The sequence below is a fragment of the Alexandromys fortis genome, unplaced genomic scaffold (assembly GCF_014885135.2).
Source record: "Alexandromys fortis isolate MF-2015 unplaced genomic scaffold, M_Fortis_MF-2015_v1.1 scaffold_7, whole genome shotgun sequence".
In the NCBI taxonomy this organism is placed as follows: domain Eukaryota; kingdom Metazoa; phylum Chordata; class Mammalia; order Rodentia; family Cricetidae; genus Alexandromys; species Alexandromys fortis.
This window is the reverse complement of record NW_026067920.1, coordinates 23,816,938-23,833,110: the sequence shown is the minus strand read 5'-3', so window position 1 is coordinate 23,833,110 and position 16,173 is coordinate 23,816,938. Positions and strand designations below refer to the sequence as shown.

General features: G+C 46.6%; 1 protein-coding gene and 1 long non-coding RNA gene across 2 annotated transcripts in view; one reads left to right on the top strand and one right to left on the bottom strand.

Moving 5' to 3' along the window:
* Positions 1-16,101, bottom strand: part of LOC126500715 (uncharacterized) — a 26,427-nt gene extending 10,326 nt beyond the window's left edge. Inside the window, exons 1-4 of the long non-coding RNA XR_007591407.1 lie at positions 15,397-16,101; positions 8,197-8,463; positions 1,977-2,811; positions 1,320-1,462 (exon numbers count right to left, since the gene is read on the bottom strand). This is a non-coding gene — a long non-coding RNA (uncharacterized lncRNA). The remainder of the gene's footprint in view (positions 1-1,319; positions 1,463-1,976; positions 2,812-8,196; positions 8,464-15,396) is intronic.
* On the top strand, positions 2,863-5,184 carry CUNH2orf74 (chromosome unknown C2orf74 homolog). Its single transcript, XM_050140824.1, has 4 exons — positions 2,863-3,005; positions 3,561-3,671; positions 4,029-4,197; positions 5,011-5,184. The coding sequence occupies exons 1-4, from the start codon at positions 2,863-2,865 to the stop codon at positions 5,182-5,184; spliced, it is 597 nt and encodes a 198-aa protein (XP_049996781.1).
* Positions 16,102-16,173: the final 72 nt, after the last annotated feature.

Genomic DNA, 16,173 nt, shown 5'->3' with positions numbered 1-16,173 from the left:
TTGACAGCTCTAAAGTCTGTCACCAGTCTCCATTTTCCAGATTTCTTTTTAACAACAAATACAGGAGAATTCTAAGGGCTGGTTGACTAATATGGTGAGCATCTAGCTGTTTATGTACTGGCTGTTTTAAAGACTGCAGTTTGTCTTCTGTTAAAGGCCATTGTTTAACCCATATTGGTTTCTCAGTTGACCATTTTAAAGGTAGGGCCATTGGAACCTCTGAAGTTGTTTTGTGTTTTTGTGCAGCCTGAATGACTGGTGACCTTTGTTTATAATACCTTATAATATCCTTTTTAGAAACATGAGTGTTGTCTGAGTTTTCTATCCTGCCCAGTTTCTGCAATCATTGTCCCAAAGAAATCACACAGAGGTCTACATTAGTTATAAACTGATTGGCCCATTCGCTCAGGCTTCTTATTAACTCTTATTACTTATATAGCCTATTATTAGCCATTATTTTTATCTGTGTTATCCATGCGGCCCAGTACCTTATTCAGTGGGGCAGTCACATCTTGCTGCTTCTGTGGTCAGATCAGGACTGCAGACAGAGCTTCCTCTTCCCAGAATTCTCTGTTCTCATTGTCCCGCCTTTACTTCCTGTCTGGTTGCCTCACCTATACTTCCTGCCTGGCTACTGATCAATCAGGTAAGTCATCCCAGAGTCTGGCACATACCGATGATGCTAAATTCTGTCCTTGTACCTTTGTCCCTGCTCATCAGTTTTGATGATTTTTTAAATCTGATAAAAATCTTTCTACTACTGCCTCTTGTAAAGTCTGAATCTTCTGTCTAGTGTTTTGTTTTAATGCCCTCATTGAGGATTTTAAGGTATGAAATTTGTCCAGTAAAGATAACATTTCATTGTTGAACATAATTTTGATGGCATGTATATTACCTTTCTGGAGAGACACCTTATCCATTAATTTATCATAACTTTTAAACAGATTTTGATTATTAAATTTAGAAGCACAAATTTTTTTTCAGATAATGTTTTAGCACCCTTTGACATTGACTGGATCTTGTTTGTCAAACTGATGCTATCCCTCTTCATAGTATTGATTTTTAAAACCAGCTGTTTATTATTAGTCTCTAAAGACTATGTCATTTTTTTTATAAGTGCCTCATTTTTGGCTTTGTTATTAAACCATTTTCTTAATGAGATAATATGAAAAATAAAACTAATACCTAGAATCAAATAAATGGATGTATAAGAAAAATCACATAAGCTTTGCAGAATACCATTCATAGCTTAAGTAAAATAATTATTAAGCTCCAAGATGATTGTATTATGAGTAATTTTGTAGTTTTTCAGATCTTACCTCCTGTAAGGCAATTACAGTGAGCTGGAGTAGGTGTAGTAACCTTTATTTGCCAGCAGGTGTTGCAGTTGGGGACGCATTTCTGAGAGATGCCAGCAGCATTGAACAGCATTGTGTTGCTTACTTAGGTACTGAAAAGTATCCTTAAAAAAAAAAAAGTTAAGAGCGGTTATTAAGGACAGTCAAAGTGATTCTAAGAGTTGGTGACTTGAATAAGGTGAAAGCCCAGAACTTTCCATCAGTCGCAAATCGCGGACACAGGGATCACTGGCTGGAGAAACAGGGGCGCAGTGAGATGGGACCAGTTAAAAGGGACAAATGAGAGGGGTAGTGAGTGGGTTGCCAGTCCCAGCAGGAAACACGCTGAGCTGGTGAACCGGCAGCATCATGGGGGGCCTGGGCACCCTGAAGAGCAAGCATGGACTTGGCCCAACTTTGTGTTGGGCGCCAGGTGAAGCTGAGTGCGTAAAGGGGGGAGCGCGAGTCAAATAATCCAAGCTGACTCCGAAATGGTGTATTCTAAGGACTGTACTAATGGAGAAAACTCACGGAACAGGAACGGGGTCCAACCTCAAGGTGTAGAGCGTGGGAAGAAGAGAGAAAGAGCAAGTTGGGCAGGACGGTGGCTTTCTGGGAGCCCAAAACTCATGGCCTCACCTGGTCCAGCCTCTTAAAGGCCTTTTGGCTGAAGGAGGTTCCCCATCAAACCAGGATTGCCGGTCTGTGCCACCACCTTTCCCAAACTTGCTTTCATATAGGACAATCCAGTTCTAGCACTGCCCTCTCTGTCAAGGACATCACTCAACTCCTGGGGCCTGAGCTCATCTTCTGACTGAGCATCTTGTTCTAGCTCTGCTTCCATGAGCTGTGGCCTGGACGGCGCCTAGCTGAGAGTCCAGGAGGCCAGCACAGTGGATGGGATGAAGAACGCAGGCCATTCCTTCTGGAGAAAAGTCCTTAGGAGTACACAGAGCTATAGAAGGGGATTTTTGTAGGATGGTGAGTCGGCTGATCACATCCATGAAAAGAATTCAATCAATGAGGCTTGAGTCGGGAGAAGAAAGCTGGAATCTGGAAAATCCTGGTCTAAAACATGGCCAAGACAGTGCCATGTGAGCTCCACTTGACCCCTGAGAGAGTGGCTGGAAGCCGCAGCCCACAGAGAGGTCAGTGGCCTCTTACTCCAGATCATGGTCTCTAGCACAACAGTTCCGTGGCTCTGTGATGTCACTGAAGAGAAGAGAATGGGGAGCTGGGTCCGTCTCCTGCTGCTCCAAGTCCTCTCTCCTTTGGGTTTTGGCAATTTTGGGGGTGAGGGGAGGTGAGCTGAGTGAGCAGCGTGTCCCAGCTCAGTCTCCCCTCTGGCCACCGCAGCCCCTGACTGCCTTTATGAAGAGAAATTGGGCACTTCCACCAAAAGAAGCCAGGCTACCTCTGCGGGACTCGCCGGAGCGGAAGAACACAGTGAAAACAGCCTTTTGTCCTTCTCTTTCTAGAAAACATAAAGAACAAGAAATCTGCATTCAAACTGGGCTGGGAAAGAATGTTTGGACAAAATGAGGATGAGAAAATGGACGACAAATCGAACCCTTTGGTCTTTGAGACCACGACCATCACGTTCTTCATCATCCTCCTCATTTGCTTCATTTGTATCCTCCTCTTATTGGCAGTGTTTTTATATAAATGGTATACACCTATGTTGACGATCTGGGAACCGGCTTCAAGTTACAGTAGCAAGTGTGTCTAGAAATAACACAGTCGTTTTAAATAAAACAAGGAAAAGGCAAGCTGGCGCACACACCTGTAATTCCAGAATTTGGGGAGGTGGAAGCAGGATTAGGAATTCAGGGTTGTTATATTTTACACTGAGACTTCAAGATCAACCTAGGTTCTGAGAGACCCGGTCTCAAAAACCCAAATAAAATAGAATAAGCAAGGTAGCAACTAGTTACTTCTTCCACGTCTGAGTTTTTCTTTTCTTTTTGGATTTGTCGAGACAGGGTTTCTCTGTAGCTTTGGTGCCTGTCCCGAAACTAGCTCTTGTAGACCAGGCTGGCCTCGAACTCCCAGAGATCCGCCTGCCTCTGCCTCCCGAGTGCTGGGATTAAAGGCGTGTGCCACCACCGCCCGGCCACGTCTGGGTTTTTCAAAGTGCCTATGCCCTGTTTAGAAGTAAAAGTCCCGTCCCACACCTTAGCGCCTTCTGTTTTATTGTTTTATGTGTTTTATTGTTATTTTTAGTTTCAGAGGCAAGAATGAAGAGTCAGTGAATCTACTTTGTACTGATGAGAACGAAGGTGAAGATTGTTTAGCTGCTAATGTGGAGATGAACAAACCCGAGGATCAAGACAAGTGAGTCTGGGAAAGGGGCTCATGGGCAGGCAGCTGTGCTGAGGCTTGGCAAGCTGACTTTGGCTTCTCTGGCGCTTGCATAGAAAGCCAAGTGTTCGGGGCAGAGGCAGGCAGATCCCAGCCAGCCCAGATGAACTGTGAGCTTCCGGTTCAGTGACTGCCCCCAAATCACAAGGGGAAACTCGTGACATCAGATGACAACTAACAACCTCTGATCTCTGTACACATCCAATCAGACAAGCACACACACACACACACACATCCCAAAATAACATACATCTGGATATGCTAGCCATTTCTATACGTGGTAATGTTGACTAAGATGCATGAATTTTTAAAAGCAGCTGATTTTCCCAGGGTCCTACTGCACTTGGTAAACATGGACATGCCTGTGAGACCTGGCATCCTCGTCCAAAGACAGAGTAAGGAAGCCACGGCCCCACACTTAGGAGGGAACATTGGATTCGAAGAGGACAAAATCAGCCAGATATTCGGGTCTGCGAATGTTAGAGAAACCAACTACAAGGTGACGTGTGTTCTGCTCTGGGGGGTCATTTAGGTTCAATGAGGAGAGTCACCCATGTAGAGACAATAATGAGATATGGCATTGTCAAGCTGGAGGCTTTTCGTTTTCATCTTTCAATTTTTTTTAAAAAAAATTTATTTATTATATACATAATCTTCTGCCTCTGTGTGTGTCTGCAGGCCAGAAAAGGGCACCAGATCTCATTACAGATGGCTGTGAGCCAGCACGTGGTTGCTGGGAATTGAACTCAGGACCTCTGGTATGGCCGGCAGGGCTCTTCATGCGGAACCATCTCTCCAGCCCCTCAGCTTTCATTCTTATATTCCTATTTTTCTTAACATTTCCCTTCGTTTTGTTTTTCTTACACTCCTGGGATCTTAGAGCTATAAAAGTCCCTGTAAGCTATCTAGAGTCTAAACTTCATGACACGTGGAAAACCGAGATGTGTGTCTGCTGCCCCACTGCTGCTGAGCCCAGGACCAGCCTGCTGTCCTTGCTGCGATCTTGGGATCCTTGGCATTGGTACACTAACACTTCCGGAACCTTCACTAGCTCCTCCTATCTCCGTACCATATCGGAGACAGAATGCGGGCCCATATTGCTCTCAGCTTTGACGCTATGCCATCAAATTAGGCCAGACGAGTCCAGGTTTCTCTAGCCGTGGGAATCTGGCAGCCATACATGGTCACTGCCGCCTCTACCATTCGAAAATACTTTTTCTATTGCTCCTTCACAACGTGCCTTGGAATGCTTTAAAGCACGACTCCTGTGTTTGAAATGTCATTTCTATGGTCTGTCCCGTTCTCATTGCAGGGTGGGATTGTTGAGAGAGCACCCACGCATGTCACCTTAACTCCTTCAGTTATCGAAAGCCAAAAGAGACCTCTGAAAGGAGTGACGTTTTCTAAGGAGGTGATTGTTGTGGATCTTGGAAATGAATACGCCAGACCTCAAAGCTATGCTCGAGAACATAAAGAGAGAAAGTAAAGGACGGGAAAGGCTGCCGGAGAGAGAAGCGTAACCTTTGACTAGCTCTGGACTGACATGACAGGGTCATGTCAGAGCAGCGGAATGATAAGAGAGCAAACACAGGCGATATTTTACCTCTGTCGGAAAGAAGTGAACTGTGCAAAATTTTGTACGTAAAATACTGAGCTCAAATATAGTTGAAAAGCAAATCTGAGTTTGGTAAGTTGACTATAATAAATCTGTCTACTGCTGCAGCAGTGAGTGTCGTGTTTGTGTGGGGTTTTAGGACACCGACGCTGGATGCTTTGATCACAGGCATTCGTGATCAGATACCTCTGCAGCTGTCATCATGGGAGCCCTGATAACGAGGTCTGGGGTCCTCTGTGCATTGGATGCAATCCAAAACTGCTTGTACTGACCATTGCATTATAAGATTGGGTCGAAAAACCAACTGCTGCCAACAAAACATACTGCTAAATCTGGCAAATCGTAGAGTTCAGCCACCCTTGAGTCTGTCATTTAAATCTGGCATAGTGATGCATAACTTGTAACATCAGCTACTTGGGAGATCAGGAGGTTACTTGAGTCTAAGAGTGTAAGACCAGCAAGACTCTATCTCTAGCAAATGATAAAAACGTGCTGTCCAAACGTGTATGTGGAATGTGGCCCTCTGGTCCAGAATGACCACCTTCAGAGGGCTGCAGTTAACGTGAGCAAAATGCGTCAGGGTATTACAGACAAAAACCAGAGCGCATCCCTGACTCCGGGGCACAGCCCTGGCTCTGGGGCACCACGCATCGTTCTGGCCTGGGGTAAATAAACGGTGATGATGGGGTGATGGCTGTGTTTGTGGGTGCTGGATAGCATGCAACAGCAAAGAGAACATAACAGACACGGCCCAGATACGTCTGTGTGGAACGTTTGCTGCTTAGAGCTACGGGCTGCTATTATACAACTTACTCCTCGGCGGTAAATTCATTTACACCGTTGTACAGTCATCCCCATCCCGTCACAGAAATCGTCTGATTAAACTGGAACGCTGCGTGCCGGCATTAGCTCCCAGTCCGTCCTTTCCCTGAGATCTGGCTCTCCCTAGAGGCCCCGAGGGATCTGCCTGTTTCTGTCCCCACACTGCAGGGATCACAGGCACATGGCTTTTTTGTTTGTTTGTTTGTTTGGTTGGTTTTTGTTTTTTCGAGACAGGGTTTCTCTGTGGCTTTGGAGCCTGTCCTGGAACTAGCTCTGTAGACCAGGCTGGTCTCGACTCACAGAGATCTGCCTGCCTCTGCCTCCCGAGTCCTGGAATTAAAGGCGTGCGCCACCATCGCCCGGCTACAGGCATGGCTTTTATGTAGGTTCTAGGATCAGCCAGAGAGCCTCCTTTTAGCACGGCAAGCCGTTTCCCCAGTTTGCGCTAACACGTGCTGATGGACCGGGTGTGGCTTTGAGAGGTGAGGGAGGCACTGAGGAAGTTTTGCAGAGAAAAAGAACAAAATCTGGTTTTGATTTTACTTCTTTTGTGAGTATGGGTGTTTTGTTTGAATCTATGTCTGTGTGACATGTGCATGCCTGGTGTCTCTGGAGATCATAAAGACAGACTGAAGTTACAGATTGTTGTGAGTCTCCGTGTGAGTGCTGGGGGGTCAAACCTCAGTCTTCTGGACGAGCAGTCAATGCTCACAACTGCTGAACCATCTCTCAGCCCCAGTGAGGAAGAGATATTTGAATAAAGCCTTGGGAACAGAAGCTGGGGTGACGAGTGCCTACCAGGCAGAGGTCCCATAAGCGTAAGGACTTGGCATGCTAGGAGAGGAGGAGCCGTGGGCAGGGCAGAGTACAGCACGGGGGTAGCCTCAGGTGTGGGCCTGCAAAGGCTAGACCAGTCATGAGTGAACCTTGCTGAGTCGTGATTGAGCCAGCAAGATTCTCAGAACCAGCAAAGACTGGACTGAAGAGGACTCTAGCCTCTAAGCGCTGGGACTCAAGGTGTGCACCCCCATACCAGCATGGCACCCTTTATTTCGAGGCAGAGTCGATCTTGAACCTAGAGCTTGATGATTCTCCTAGGCTGCTGGCTGGCCACGGAATCTCAGGAACTGCCTGTCTCTGTCCTGTGCACTGAAATTACAGACGTACACAGCCACATGTTGCTTCTTATGGGGGTGCTGGGATCGGATCCCGGTCCTCATGCACGCTTGGCAGGTCCTTTACCAGTTTAGACATCTCCTTGGCTCACTGAGCCATCTCTCCAGCCCCAAGTCACTTTTTAAAATCTCTTAAAAATGGGAGAGCAACAACATTAAGTTTCTGAGAGTCCAGACAGGCCTGAGCCGCTAGCCAAATTGTTGTATGTGAAAGAAATGGGTTTCCAAGCTGGCTCAGGGCCAGGTGAAAGGCCAGTCTCTTGTGACAGAAGCCTCAACTGTACCCTCTCAGAAGTAGTAATTTAAAAAGTTGAGTGGGTGTCACGGAAGAAGAGATGCTTGTGCAGGGTTTTCTTACTCTATGATTGAGCCTAACAAGAATGCCAGAGCAAACCCGTTCCTACAAAACACGGGGCTCCACTGATGGGTAGCCATGGTCATAGCTTATGATGGGTAGCCATGGTCGTAGCTTAGGGGGACTCCACTGATGGGTGTCTGTGGCCTTGGCTTAGCTGGGAATCTAGAAGTGTCAATTTAGTAAAGTTTGATGGCTTCTGTTTGATGAGGGTAAAGGAGGAGGGCACATAATATAGCAGCCTTCAGTAGGAACTTCCCATGTGCCTAGAAATCATTTAAGATCTTTATTGGAGCAATTACTTGAACTTCACAGCGCAGATGTGGCTGGGTGCCAGATGTTGCTATTACAAATAGCCGCTGTTCTTGGTAACAAGATTTCCCAAATGCCAGCCCTGCACATGGCTGACATGGCTTCCGTTTTTTCCTGACACCTGGTTGGAGCACAAATAATAAAAAGTCAGAGACAAATATTGGGGTTCAACCTAAAGATCAGAAAAGCAAAGCAGCCAAGCCACTAGAGAGCTCTTACCTTTACGAAATCTTCAGACTGAGAGACAGTTCTGTCTCAGCCTGCCTTCTATTCCTCTCTAGCGCTGGGATCAAAGGTGTGCACCGCCGCCACGCGGCCTCTGTGGCTGACTAGGGATGAAAGGTGTGTGCCGCCACTGCCGGGCCTAGGGTGGCCGTTTCACTCTCTGGTCTTCAGAATGAAACCTCACTCCCCGCTGGCTGCATTGGTGCTGCGCTCGGCTGAGTGATGGGCCGCAGCTGTACAGTCTCTTGCCGTTCTCTTTTTCTGTAGATTGGAATGTGGACATGTTGGCTTAAACTTGAAATGCCATGTTGGATCTTGATGAAGGGCAGAAAACATAAAAAAAAAAAATCCATCAGTCACTGAAAACTGGGCTGGAGAAGATGGCTCGGTAGTTGGGAGCACGTGCTCCTTTGGAGGCCCCCAGTTCAGTTTCAGACTGGGTGGGATGTATCCCAATTCCATAAACTCCAGTTCCCAGGGACTGGAAGGCGTTTGTCTACACACAAATACCCATAAATAAAAACACAAATAAAAAGTAAAGATCAATACTAAAAATGAAAACAAAAGTTCCTCTAATGCCACCTTCCACAGGAAGTCTGAGCTTGTCTCCTGAGCGCAAGGGGACAAGGCCCCAGGCCTTGACTTTATGACTTGCTAATCCTCTGTGGCTCCACATGTATGTAACTCCACATGCATGTAACTCCACATATATAACTCCACATGCATGTAACTCCACGTGTGTAACTCCACATGTATGTAACTCCACATATATGTAACTCCACATATATGTAACTCACATGTATGTAACTCCACATGCATGTAACTCCACGTGTGCGTAACTCCACATGTATGTAACTCCACATATATGTAACTCCACATATATGTAACTCCACATGTATGTAACTCCACGTATACGGCCGACGTGCTTCTGTCTCCAGCTGCCAGCAGTCAACTCTGACCTGCAGAAGGCAGGTCACACCACCCCATTTCAGAGGTGAAAAAGAGATGAGGAAGGTCCCCGGGGCTCATTCAACTGGTCAATGGGAGCGGCAAACAGGGATTCACGCCAGGGCTGCAGAAGCAGCCATGCTTGCTTCTCTGATGGTGCAGGAGGACTTCCTTCCCATGGTCTGCCTGCACCCGGATCCCGCCCCCCATGCTGTACCCACACATCCACACCTGCTCCCACATTTGATTGCTGGTCTTCGTTCTGGAGGGCCTTCTCCCAGTCCCACCCCCACCCCCATCAGATTTGTCTGCCCAGGTGGCTTTCATGTTCCCTCAGCAAATGTCACCTTCTACTCTGAGGAACAGGTGAACACCGGGCCCTGTGGCGCTGTTGTGTAAGGGTGCTGACTGATTGTCAACTTGACACAAACTAAAAGAGTGGCCCCCGAGTGAGGAATCCTCCATCAGACTGGCCTGTGGCTATGCCGGTGGGGCATTTCATTGATTAATGATTGATGTGGGAGTGCCCCGCCTACAGTGGGTGGTGCCAGTCCTGGGCAGATGGGCTGAGGCTGTAGAAGAGGCTGAGAAGAGGCTGAGAAAGGATCAAGCCTGTAAGCAGCCTCCTCCATGGTCTCTGCTTCAGCTCTGGCCTCCAGCTTCCGGCCTGGAGGTCTCGCCTCAGCTTCCTTCAAGGAGATGCTGTACCTGAAAGCTGAACAAAGCCCATTTTTCCTAAGCCGGCTTTGGTTAGTGTTCTAGCACATTTTCCTCACAGCAGCAGGGAGCGAGCCGGGACAGCGAGGACACTCAGGGGAGGCGAGTGTTGATTCTGAACTGTCCTGACTTGTGTTTGCAACAGGTGGTGCACACTGCTTCATCTGACCCGTCTGTCTGAGACGGAGGGGGGTGGCGGGGTCATATCACCTACAGGAATCAATGTGGGCTGAAGGGACCCTCCTGCTTTAGTAGGCGGGGACTCCAAGTGTGTATCACAATGCCCGGCCTCAAACTTAAACAACAAAACCCCACACTACACACACCACACACACACACACACACACACACACACACACACACACCCCTTAAGAAACAGTGTTTTGGGGTCTGGAGAGATGGCTCAGCAGTTAAGAGCACTGACTGCTCTTCCAGAGGACCTGGGTTTGATTCCCAAACACCCACATCTCAGCTCACAACTGCCCTTACTGCCAGTACCAGAGGATCCAGTGCCCTCTTCTGGCTTCTGTGGGCATTGTATGCAGATAGTATAGATAGGCAAAACACTCATCACATAAATAAAGTTTATTAAGGTGGTGGTAGGGCACACCTTTAATCCCAGCATTCAGGAGGCAGAGGCAGGCAGATCTCTGTGAATTCAAGGCCAGCCTGGTCTACAGAGCTAGTTCCAGGACAGGCTCCAAAGCGACAGAGAAACCCTGTCTCAGAAAATTAAATAAATAACTAAATGAATAAATAACACTTATTAAACAAAGAAATGCTATTTGGGGGCTGGAGAGGGCTCAGTGGCTAAGGGCGCCACTGGTCTCATCTGAGCTCTGATCCCATGGGAGGTGCTCACCCGTGCCTACATGTAACCTCAGCTCCAGGTAACCCAAGGGCTCTGGAGCACTCATAAACACGTGGTTAAACATAAAAATACATCTTTTTAAAAAAGAAATAACCACCCTTATCCTTTAAAATCTTTTCTGTCACAACGAAAAAGTGATGGCCGCCGGTGAGGATGCGGCCACAAAGCCTGGTGAGCTGATTTCAGCACCAGAGAATCCACACGGTAGGAGGAGGGCAACTCTGGCAGGTTCTCTCCTGACCTTCGCACTCACCCAACGCATAAACATTATCTAAAGAGAGAGAGAGAGAGAGAGAGAGAGAGAGAGAGAGAGAGAGAGAGAGAGATCTTTCACATTTCCTACACAGACTTTATAGTCTATTAACATGTTGGAATGCACAAACATTGAGATACATTCATCCAGTCACACAAACAGTTTTCCTGGTACCCACTGTGGTGGCATGCTGTGGTACACAAGCAGGAGAGGGGACGCATCGTCGCCACCAGGAGGCTCTGGGCTGCAGGGCTGTGTGCTTGGAGCAGATGTGTTTCCGCAGTCTTTGGTGGCCATGAATGAAGGTGAGGAGTGCGTGGGCATCAGAATTATAGCAGGAAAAGCCTACAGTGACTCCCCAGGATGGCTAGCTAGCAGGTCTGCCATGACACGGAATTGCAGTGGGTCCCAAATTCCCAGTGAGGGTCTGTTGGTTACCTGGGGCAACACTATTTTTAAATAATTTGTTTTTTTGTATGTGGTATTTTGCTTGCATGGCTGCTGTCTGCTGAGGCCAGAAGAGGTGCCGGGTCCCCTGGAACTGGAGCTGCAGACGGTTGTGAGCTGCCATATGGGTGCTGGGAATTGAACTCAGGTCTGTTGGAGGAGCAATCAGTGCTCTTAACTGCTGAGCCATCTCTCCAGTCCAGGGAACACTCTCTTTTTAAATTCTGAAACTGTGTTTCAATCCTGTAGTCCAGGCTGAACAAGAATTCAGAGTCACTGTGCTGAAATTAGAAGCAGGCACTGAAATTTAAAAACTATTTGCATTCTAAGGATAGAACTACTTACCCTTAAGTAATATAAAACTATTTACCAAAAAGGGGGAAGGATAATAAATAGTTGGCTAACATTCTGATACAACAAGATATTTTTGTGGCTTCTTCTGTAGCCTAATACTGAAGAGATTGAGCCCCCACACAGGGATGAGTTGGGGCAGGAGAGCTTGCAGGTTGACTGTTCATGTTATTGACTTTGTACACTCATTATGTGAGCAGGTGCCAACTTGCCACCTCTAACCATGTGGCCGCCTGTGCTCTAGGAATCACAGCCTGTACAAACCCCGGGTTTCTATAGAACTGGTTCACTACAGAAGCCTAGACTGTCCGTCAAGTCTTGCATAGCTTATTAAAAGAAACCAGGCATGTTTCCCAGGTTGTGGAGCTTTTATCGTACTGGTAATGAGATCCCCCAAACATGATGCTGTAACGGCGTAAGTGAATGCAGACAGATTGTCAAAATATAGACAGCTTTAATGGAGGAATAGACTTACAGAACCACCGTTCCCGCGGAGACCAGGATAGCAGAAGCGAGCGCTGGGAGCACGCTCGCCAAATTTATAGGAAAACTTTAGCCTGAGGCGAACACGCCCCCTAAGGGGTGGGACTTATCCCTACATGATGCCCTGCGTTTGGTCTTGGGGACCCACAGGCTGGAGAGAACAGACTGGCCCTCACACTCATGACCTAATGGGTTTTGTTGTTGTTGTTGTTTAAAAAAAATTATTTTGGGGGGGATGGAGAGATGGCTGAGTGGTTAAGGGCCCGAGTTCGATTCCCAGCACCCACATTGGGTGGCTCCCAACTGCCTGTGACCCCGCGCTAGAGGATCTAACACCTTTGGCCTCCATGGGCACTTACATTCATGTGCACACCCCACATACACATAATTAAAATAATACATAAAAATTTAAAAACATTAAAATATTTTGTGTGCATGAGTGGGTTTTTTTCTGCATGTATATCTATACACTCCACAGATGCCTGGTACCCAAGGAGGTCAGTAGGTGTTTGGGATCCCCTGGGACTGGAATTACAGACAGGTGTGAGCTGCCATGAGGATTCCAGAATCCAGGTCCTCTGGAAGAGCATCCAGTGTTCTTAACCCCCAAGCCATCTCTCCAGCCCCAATAAATACTGTTTTTAAAAAAGAGAAAGGAGTACTGAAAAGATCCTGGTATTGGCATAAAAATAGACAGAAGGATAAATGGAACCAAATTGAAGACCCAGATATTAATCCACACATCTTCAAACACCTGATTTTTGACAAAGAAGCAAAAAATATCAAATGGAAAAAAGAGAGCATATTTAACAAATGATGCTGGCATAACTGGATATCAACATGTAGAAGAATGAAAATAGATTCTATCTAACACCACACACAAAACTCAAGTACAAATGGATCAAAGACCTCAACATAAAGCCAGCCACAGTGAACCTTATAGAAGAGAAAGTGGGAAGTACACTTGAACACATTGGCACAGGAGACCACTTCCTAAATATAACCCCAGCAGCATAGACACTGAGAGAAACAACTGATAAATGGGACCTCCTGAAACTGAAAAGCTTCTGTAAAGCAAAGGACACAGTCAACAAGACAAAACGGCAGCCTACAGAATGGGAAAAGATCTTCACTAACCCCACATCAGACAGAGGCCTGATTTCCAAAATATACAAAGAACTCAAGAAATTGATCATCAAAAGAACAGAGAACTCTCAACAGAGGAATCTAAAATGGCTGAAAGATACTTAAGGACATGTTCAACATCCTTAGCCATCAGAGAAATGCAAATCAAAACAACTCTGAGATTCCATCTTACATCTGTAAGAATGGCCAATATCAAAAACACTGATGACAACTTACGCTGGAGAGGTTGTGGGGTAAAGGGAACACTTCTGCATTGCTGGTGGGAATGCAAGCTGGTACAGCCCCTTTGAATGTCAGTGTGGCGATTTCTCAGAAAATTAGGAAACTACCAGCAATACCACTTTTGGGTATATATCCAAAGGATGCTCAATTGTGCCACAAGGACATGTGCTCAGCTATGTTTATAGCAGCGTTGTTTGTCATAGCCAGAACCTGGAAACAACCTAAATGCCCCTCGACTAAAGAATGGATAAGAAAATGTGATACATTTACACAACGGAGTACTACACAGTGGGAAAAAAAATAACATCTTGAAATTTGTAAGCAAATGGATGGAACTAGAAAACATCATTTTGAGTGAGGTAACCCAGACCCAAAAAGACAAATATCACACGTACTCACTCATAAGTGGTTTTTAAACATTAAACAAAGAAAACCAGCCTACAAATCACAATCCCCAAGAACCTTGATGACAATGAGGATCCTAAGAGATTAGATCCATAGATCTAATCTACATAAGAAGTAAAAAAAAAAAAAAGACAAGATTTCCTGAGTAAATTGGGAGCATGGGGGCCTTGGGGGAAGGTTGAAGGGGAGGGGAGAGGAAGAGGGGCGAGCAGAGAAAAATGTAGAGCTCAATAAAAATCCATAAAAAAAAAAGAAGGGAAAGGCCCTCTGCTCTGGTCTCTGCATTGACATGTATAGGCATGTCTTAACCTGCACACTTATTTGCATACACACACATATAACACACGGACACATACAAATTGTCATTACTTTCAAAACGACACACCGAACTTGCTTTTTCATTAGTATGTAGTTACTTTTTTGTCACTAGCACTTAAAAAATCAAGACCCAGATTATATATTAAAAATATTTATGTAAGCATTATATATACACACATGTATATATACATAAGCATATATATACATAATGACATTATTCCATCCCTGGGGTCCACGCGGATCCCCTGGGACTGGACTTGCAGACATCGAGAGCAGAGAACTGACTGTGGACGGCTATCCTCCGGTCTTCATGTCTGTGCTGTGGCCTCTGTGTCAGTGTGAGCAAACACACACAATCAATAAACAAAACGTTAAAAACTCACAGTGTAAACAGTTATCAAGGTCGTATTCCGATGAGGACAAGAATGCTAGGTCAGTTGTCTACACGAAATAATTACAGTTTGAGGACACGTGTCCTTTGCCTCCAGCCGGCATCTAGCTGGCCTGTCTAAAGCTCCAACCTCCACGTCACAGAGACGTGGCTGCTCACTGCAGTCCTCTGCCCAGGACTGTTAGGTCTCTCACGTCTGCAGACACACCTCCTGCCTTTGATCTACTGTCTCCAGGCTTACTGTCATTTAAGGGCTCTTTTTTTTTTTTTTTTTTACCTTTTTCTTTACCAGGTTCTTGAAAATGGAGAAAAACATCAATTAACTTGGACAGTTTAAAAATCTCTTCAGGGTCTCAAATATTGTCCCAGTCTATAAGTGCACCTGGGAACTTGCAGGCCTGAAGAGCGCTTCAGGGTCCAGCGGTCTGCGTATCTCCAGCCTAAAGTCGCACTCACTTTAGTGAATTTATTTCCATTGGTATCAGCTCTTGTACAGTTTTGGAGTTTACACATTTTACGATCATAGCAGCTTATGGCCTCTGAAGTCTTATTTTCAAATGATTCAAATGATTATCTAAACCTTATCAAATAATGTTTTATTAGGAGCAATCGGATCTGGATAAAAAGAAAGCCGCAAAGTACCTGCCAATCACCCCTTGAGTCTCCGATGCCTTCGGTCAGCTGGGCCAAGCTTTGCTAGGATCAGATGAACTCACAATGTCATTTTGATTTGGGAGTCACAGCGTTGTTTCAGCAGTCTGAGCGTTGTAAGCACAGCCAGGTCCTTTCCAACTTCTCATTGAACTACCTATTTCCTTTGCTAAATAAATCGCCTAAGTAACACTTTCCAGATGGTTGTTGCAGTTTTTGTTATGCGATGAAAATAATTAATAAACCCAATTATAACTGTGTCTTGATCCCATGTGCTTGCAAGCACAATCCTTGCCGGTCTTTAGAAGAGTACTGCGTGAATAAAGTTAAGTATTCCTTCAGTAACCCCGCGGTGGGCTTAGAGAACTGCAGCTCGCACGCAGCCCAAGGGCCTTCTCGGAATTGAGAAACCCAGTGCTAGTGCGAGCCCGGGGTGGAGTCTCGGCCGTCAGTAGGCGGCCCAGGCCTGACGCCCGGTCGGCTGCGGGGACCAGGGGCGGGTCCTCAGCGCACCAGTGAGAGGAGAGCTGCTGGGCGGGCCAGAGCCCTAGGGGAGGGACCGAGCCAGGGGTGAGGCGGAGCCTATGGGGAGAGGGGCGGGGGCCATGGGCGGGGCGAAGTGGGGGGAGGAGCCTGGCAGAAGGCGGTGTCCGGAGGTGTGGCATATTGTGGGCGTAACGGGGTCCGGGGCGGAGCGGAGCCGAAGCGGCGGTGGGTGGAGTTGATGTGGGGCGGAGCAGGCGGCCGGGAGCGGGCTGCAGGGGGCGG